The sequence below is a fragment of the Micromys minutus genome, assembly GCF_963924665.1.
Source record: "Micromys minutus genome assembly, chromosome: 18".
Classification (NCBI taxonomy): Eukaryota; Metazoa; Chordata; class Mammalia; order Rodentia; family Muridae; genus Micromys; species Micromys minutus.
Window position 1 is genome coordinate 23,950,499 of NC_137953.1, and position 8,211 is coordinate 23,958,709.

The following is an 8,211-nucleotide window of genomic DNA, read 5'->3' on the forward strand; positions in this document are numbered from 1 at the left end:
GCACCTTCCTGAAGACAAGGGATCGGGGAGTAGAGATGGAAGCAGGGAAAGGGGATAACATTTAAAATGTGAATACAGAGAATATCCAATAAATACAAACAAACAAAAAACTCCAAAGTTTATTTGGCATCTGTAATATCAAAAGAATATATGTATAAGATAACACAATATTTATTTGAATCATATGAAGAATGTCACGTTGAACAACTGAAGTTTACAAATATCTGTAATTTAGGAAAGGTACAACTCTTGCACATAAAATTAATCATTGTTAAGGGAAGAAAAATCATATATATTTTTAGAAAAATCTAGTAGCACTTGCAGTGCAAATTTTTCAGCATGCTGATTATTCTCTTATCAGAACTGATCTGTATCAAAGGAGCAATTGTGGGATAGGCATAGAGCAGAAACTTCTGAAGACTCAGGATGACTGGGTGATACATCCATAACAAGATTGAGGTGAATGAGATGATGTAATTCACCCAGTACATGACCACAAAGAACACTACCAGCAACAAGATGGTCTGGGTGGCCTTTTTCTCAGGGGATGCTCTCAGGTGGCTTATGCTATGAAGATGCTTGCATTGCCTCTGATGTCTGCACAAGATAATCATCATGTATGCACTTGTGATCAGCATGACTCCTACAAGAAACACATCTCTGGAGGTTGTCACTGCTAAAATAAGTCCTCTGATGATGGAGTTCAAGGGTAAGAGTAAGCAGGATTTAGTGACCTTCATCTGGTGGGTCACACTCACATTTGTAAAACCAGCAACATTGAAGATCCACCTACAACTAAATGTCAAATTGAAAATCCAAAAAAAGAAAAAAGCATAGATGATGTGTCTTTTTACTTTCTGCTTAAATTTTGCCAGCAAGGAGGTACTTGGACTAATAGTGACAGCCTGGAACACACTTAGGACGCAGGTGACACAGACAGAGAGACCTCTTGTCACTCTGCTTAAGTAAAACGTTGTCTTACATTTGATGTCATTCCCAAATTTTAGTGACTCTAATATATATGCAATCAAATTATCCCCTGCAGTGAGAATCATCATTATGTGAACAAAAGTCATCTGACAGGAAATCAGGTCCATGGGCTTAGGTCTGTGACCTAGGATTATGGACATATAGAATAAAATGAGAAACATATTTGCTAGGACTCCAATTCCAGCTTGTATATAAAAGACATTTTCTAATGAGGACATAGCTGGAGACTATATTCATCTTATCAGCATAGCAGAAGTCAATTTCATATATCTGAAAAAAAGAGTGTATATGTGAAACTTGGCAATCACCGGAGAGTTTGTTTATGTTATTGCTTGATTTTTCTCTTCTAATTCTTCATTACTCTTTTTCTTCAACTTTTGAAATTCTGGAGTGTACATCATAACTTACATTTATATATTCTATACATGATTCTGCTGGATATAAACTTATGAATAATAAATGCCAACACTGTCATATCTGTTCGGAATGTACACTTTGTTTCATGAACCTTAGTAGAATACCTTCAAAATCTAATCCTGTATATTTTAATTGTCTCATTGAATCGTTACCTTCTAAAACAGTAGTAAGGAGTTTGAATATTAATCATGTTCATGTAACTGGAAAAAATGTGTGTTGATCTGGGGGAAAAAAATCAACGAAGCAACTCAAAACATCAGATAATTCTGACTCACATTCCACAAGGATTACAATGCTTTTTCTCAACTATCCATGTTTTGACTCATAATTCATAAATAATCACAGTAATAATCTATGGTTATTTTGCTATTTTATTTACCAAAATGTTTATAACAATTAATTGTATTTAATATTTTTCCCATAAAATTTTATATCTTCAGAATTTGAACTGAAGACACATGTACATTGGAGAACATTAGTGTTCTTTCCACACCCTAATCATAATATATGAAATAGTTAATAATTTACCTATTAGTGTTATAAATGGCACTACATGGATATCAGTTCACTTTCCATCACATTAAAACATTTTGTGAACTCCAACTAGGGATTAAAGAACTAATATTTTCCCTCCTTTTTGGGGGGAAGAAAAGTAAATCACTAAGAACACAATTTCTTATGGCTTCTTCTAGCTATCCTGGTTTTTTTTCTAACTGATTACTAATATCCTGCTGTTCTGCTGTCTATGGCTCCCACACTCAGCCCTGTCCAGTGTTGCTTTCCTGCTTTCCATATTTTCTAAAATTTGCATAATTATATTTGATGAGGTGAATCTAGGAGCCTCCATGAGGAAAGAATTTGTGAAATTAAGATAAACAATATTTTCCATATATTATGACAAATATGTAAGGCTGAAGTTGACTACACAGATATTCATTGTGAGAATTCCTGTATGACATCCCATACATTTGAAAATAAGGTCCCAAGTGTTATATGTCACCAGGACCCATAAAATTTTATACTTTTAGTCAACAGTCTTACGTTTGTTGCTTATATAAGTTACTTGGTCTGGTTACCAGGGTCATTTTATTTACTGAATTGATTTAATTAAGAACTGAAAAATCAGTTTTGTGATAAAGACACCAAATATTACTACACTTCCTAGGATCATGTGAGAAAAAGAGTGCCTAAATATATCTTTCAGTTCACTTTTTTTATTCCTCATATAGAGACGCATGCATGCATGCATGTGTAGAAATAATATGATGTTAGTAGAAGAGACCATCCTATAATGTCCCCATGAAGGTGACATGATAAATCACACAATTTACATTTACATGAGTTTTTGACCTAAAATGTTTAATGTAGTAAAGGAATAAATTCATCTCAACTTCCAGAGCCAACCCTCTAATTCTCACCTCAACATACAATTACAGTAGCTGCACACTGATATTCTGTGTGCAGAAAAGCTGTGGGATTGAGGCTGCAGAGATGGATTAGTGATTATGAGCACTTTTAACTCTCCCAAAGGACTTTTGTAATATTCCCAGCAATGACATAATGGCCCATGACCAAGTGTGACTCGAGTTTATGCCATCAATTACCTATGTCATGGAATAGTGATGGTACATATAAATGCCAGAAAACAATAATTTATGCATATAAAATAATGAGTCATATAATTATATAAGAACTTGAGAATAATATTTAATTCAAGCCCTGCCCACCAAATTGAAAGATATACCAATTTCTAAATTGCCAATGCACAAAATAGATGAGTATAATAAATTTGTATTGATTTACATATATTAATATAGCACATCTAATATGATTAATATAAAAATATGGTAATATAAAGTAACAACTAGCAATTAGAAGTATTTTTTTCTAATGATATGTTCTCTAAAGTTTCTACACATCTGTTGTTGTATCAATGCTCATCACATACAGAAAATGACATATCTTCTCATTTTCTCAAATGGCATCTTTTTCTCTGGTTCACTGAAGCTAAGACTGGACACAGAAAAGACCATAGCTACCATGCCTACAAAGTTGTCATTAAGTGCATCCAAAGAAAATTTGCTTGATTTATTTGAAAACAATTTGCATTGCTGGGTCCAATCAGATTAGTTTAAGTTGTAATATTTAGTTGTAAGTACTAATATCCAAAGTGTGTCAATACAATTTATAGGATGGAGAAGCCATCAGTGTTTAATATCCTGAAAACAAATATCAAAGCATTGTGCAAATAACTATCTCACATGATGTGCAATAAGAGACCAAGAGCTGCTTCTATTTAGCTCTACATGTTTTTTTTTCAGTTTTATTGGATATTCGTTGTTTTTACATTTCAAATATTATTCCTTATCCTCCAACTCCCACTCCCTCTACCCCTTGCCTTGCTTCTTGAAGGTGCTCCTTCTCCCAACCACACACTCACACCTCAACATCTTGACATTCCTCTACAATGGGAAAATGGGCCTTCACTGGACCAAAGACCTCTTCTCCCACTGATGCCAGACAATGCTATCCTCTGCTACATTTGCAACTGAGTTCATTGTATGGCATAGAGGAATTGTCTTCATTATTATTTTTTCTTTATCTTACAAGTGTCCTTGAAGCTGAGATTAAAGTGATTGAAAAACTGAGATTTATATAAAGTATGCTTATGAAATTTAAAGAAATCAAGATTGTGTTCTCTGTATTGATTAACTTGATCAATTGCAAGGGTCCAGCAAAGTGTACCAGTACATAACTATATAATCTGTAAAGATTACAAAAATAAACTAAATGATTATCATTTGGCCATTTTAATATTGATACTATGTGGTCAGTGTCATAATAATATTATCTGGCAGTTTTTGATTCAATTTTGGAAAATCTTCAATTTCATAACTTTATATTCCATGTACTACAGTTTGATGTTGATGTGTATGTATGTGTGTGTGTTGAGGAAAATTGGGAGGGTTGTAGCCATCTGTACAGTTGTATTTTTAATTATTGTAGGAACACTTGTAGTATTTGGTGTTAAATAATTTTACACAGGTTGAGAATTGCAAATATATTTCTCATTGAGAATGAAGAGTTTGCTCCAAATCATAGAATTAGCAATTTTAAGAAGATTAATTTGCAACATTTGCAATATTAAAACTAATTCTCCTTTTAATGAAACACTGAATCATCTACTGAAATTTATACAGTTCACCTGTTTTAACAGTAAGCTTCCTTGGATTTAATAAATAAGTAATGTGAAATTCAGAAATCATTTTGAAAAACACAGAAAATATTTACTTTATTAGAGATCTTTGCAATAGAGTAAAAAAATCTCCAATTCTTAGAAAAACTTATTATATCATGTTTATAATGCCTAATAATTTCCTATGCCTTAATTTTTTGTAAGAATTCCCAACTGTATGCAAACATAACAAATTTGGAAATTACTGATAAACACTAAATTAGTTAATATTTCTTATATATTCCTAGCTTAAGTTTCATTTTAGTAAATACATACACTCAGTTAACTGGAGAAAAGTAGTAAAATAAGAAAAAAAACACATTTTTTTTGGCTTTTTTGTTTGTTTTCTATAAAACAACTTTATTTTACAAAAAAAGATAAATGTGCAGATTTTAAACATTTTTTGCTTAAAATTATACATTTATTGTCAGTACTTTTTTTCAGATTTTAACATAATTTTTACATAAAACTATATGAATATATTTTTTTAGTCAGTACTTGTTTTTTTTTTTCAAGGTTTGATTGTATGCCTTGAAAACTTAATAGTTACAATGAGCTAAAGTACATATAGAACAAAATGTAACATGGAAATAGTTAAAGTTTTCTTGTTTTGTAAATTTTTTTTGCAAAAACAATTTAATGGCACCTTTGTACTGTAAATTTGCTTATGAAAAATAATAAATGTGTACACTTTGGTTTTCCTTTTGAGGTATTTCAGTGTTTTGTTATAGGAATTAAAAATTAACACGCTTGGCAGTTTGAATTCATAGAGTACACACTCAGAAGAATTCTCCATCAGATGTGCTAAGTTATTGCATCTGGAGTGACTGTTTACATGCACATTCATAGAAAATGATGGGTTTCATGACATGTTCATTCAATATACAATACCCATTGATGAACTTTACCATTTAGGCATTCCTGTCTTTCCATCATTCTGTTTGATCCCTGTCCTCTTTCCAATAAGCTTTGTCTAGTGTCACCATATAATCAGAGACTACATTAAGTTCTTTTACAAATGGTCACAACTTACACCTCCATGCCTACATTCATCTGTTGAATGCTTGTTATACATTAAGGCTCAAAAGGAATATTCTAAGAAGCGACTTCTCAAGTCCTTCATTACAGAATCTCCTGCCTCCTTCTATCACCTATTTACAGCTCTCACTCTAATGAAGAGAAAAAGAAACACTCACCAGTCTTGGACTTTGAGAAACATTCTTTAGAACAAGTCTCTATGAAGTAGTTATAAGGAAGAAATGACATCAGCTCATTTCCCTGTAGCCCCATAGTAATCATGTAATCTGGATAAGATAATTTTGACTGTGAGATTCTGACAAAGTGGTGCCGTCAATTGGAAAAGTGAACTTCTTTAATTGCATGAAATTTGTAGAGTAGGAGCAGCTGAGTTTTAGGGTTTCCATGTGTGATCAATACTTTTCAGGCAATATATGTCTATGTGGATCAACTGATCCCAGGCTTTGTGAACAAAACAAAAGTAACAATAATACATTACTTAAAAGAAGTAGAAAATATTTAAGGTTCCCCAAGGTATCCTACTCAAGTTGCAAACCTTCCAGGCTCCCCTCCATATTTTTTTTTTCAGTGACTTCAGTGTCTCACTGAGGAATTAGCACCTCTTGTGACAAAGGTATGTAATTGCCACCACCTCCAATAATGCTTCACAAAACTTTTTTTATTAGCACATGCAAGTAAGATTCTGCAAATGCATTATGAGGAGAAACTACTGTGCTGTGTGGCTGGTATGTAGCTCAGTGACAGCGTACATGCCTAAAAAAATTTGCATGTGATAGACTATGGCACAAGTCAAAGCTTCAAGTTCTAGGCAAAGGTAAAGAAAAATAATACTAAGTAAAAAAAAAAGTCTAAAGGCACAGGCACATCACCAAAGAAGGACAAGGAAAACAGAAATATCAAAAGAAGAATAAGATTTTCTATGCTTTTTATAGTTAAATCACTAAGAATACAGAATGGTAAAGGATATTGAAACACTATGAGAAAACTGCAAATCCCAAATAAAGAAAACTCATTGTGAGGAAAAAGGAACTCCCCCAATTACAACAAAATATTTGGAGTAGGAACTACTGACCACTCCAGGTAAACTATTGAAGGCAGATGAGCCTGCAGGCATATATGCCAAGTGATAATTGACAGACAATCTAATGCTATAAATAACATATGAAAAAAACTAATGCTCTGGTGAAGGAACAATAATTTTCCAGATCATAGACAGCCAAAAGAAATTTTATACTCAACAAACTAATCAAAAGTTAACAAGGGCATTATTATTTTGGAATTAATGTAGGAAAAGCATAACAGAGAGATGGTAGAAAAGTTCATGAAGCCATAACCATTATAACACACAGTATCACTGTTGACACATTACCAAAAATTAACATGATGACCATAAGTAAGACACCTATCAATAATACTTTAATATAAATCATTTCAATTCTCTACCCTAAATTTAGAGAAAAACTGAATGGATCAAGAATCAGAACAAAGGACAAAAAGTGAAAGCCTCAGTCCTTCTGAGGAAAAAAACTATAAGTGTACAGCACCCTCTCAGAGTGTGGTACTTCTGGACCTTGAATCATTAATAATCTAACAGCTAAGAATATAGCCTTGTGGCAATTTTTGGTATTCAAAAATCATTATGTTTAATTTATAAACACCAAGAAAACTCTGCCTTTTTCCATGTTCTGTTCTACATGTACTTTATGCATACTCTCAAACTTCTAAAAGAATTAAGTACTGACAAAAATATGTACATGTAGTGTTATGCCAAAATGCTTTTAAAAATTTGTACATGTATCTCTCTTTGTAAAATAAAGTTGAAAGAGAAAAAATAATATCAATTCACATTTATCTGTTGCTTCTTTGAAACCCATCTTAGGTTCTATATTAAAGTGAATGAATGACAAAATTCCTCCAGTGGAACCAGGTTGAAATCAGTTATGAGCTTCTTAACAGCTGAGAAATCTGACCTTGAACTAAAACTAATCAGCAGAAATTAAAAAAAAAAATTTCTTTCTATTTAAGGAATTAATTGACCAAGAACACATTGCCTTTATAAACATATATGTGTCAGGGACACCAAATTATATATATATATAAAAGTAGCAACTGGGTTGAAAGACACAGAGGAACATAAATGATACTTTAACCAGCATGAGAAATGTACCAGGCCTGTCTGTTTCTGGGACTTAAAATATGGACACTTGCCTTTATCCTGAAAGTTGAGCTCTTGGGAAGTCATGGATAGTTCTTTCACCCTCTCTGTCTTTCTGTCTCTTTCTCTCTCTCTCTCTCTCTCTCTCTCTCTCTCTCTCTCTCTCTCTCTCTCTCTGTCTTTCTCTGTCTCTGTCTCTCTGTCTGTCTCTCTCTCTGTCTCTCTCTCTCTCTGTCTCTCTGTCTCTCTCTCTCTCTCTCTCTCTCTCTCTCTCTCTCTCTCCATCCCAATATTTTGTATTTTTTTCTTTTCCTCAGTCTGTTTTTTTCTTTTCTCTCAGGAAGGCCAAATTATTGCATCAGGGTGACCAAAATCA

The 8,211-nt window shown here is 32.9% G+C and overlaps 1 protein-coding gene across 1 annotated transcript; it reads right to left on the bottom strand.

Moving 5' to 3' along the window:
- Nucleotides 1-308: 308 nt before the first annotated feature.
- LOC308432122 (vomeronasal type-1 receptor 100-like) lies at nt 309-1,208 on the bottom strand (the record flags this gene model as incomplete). Its single annotated transcript, XM_080931840.1, has 1 exon — nt 309-1,208. One exon carries the CDS (start codon nt 1,206-1,208, stop codon nt 309-311), a length of 900 nt encoding a protein of 299 aa, XP_080787966.1.
- Between the last annotated feature and the right edge of the window lie 7,003 nt (nt 1,209-8,211).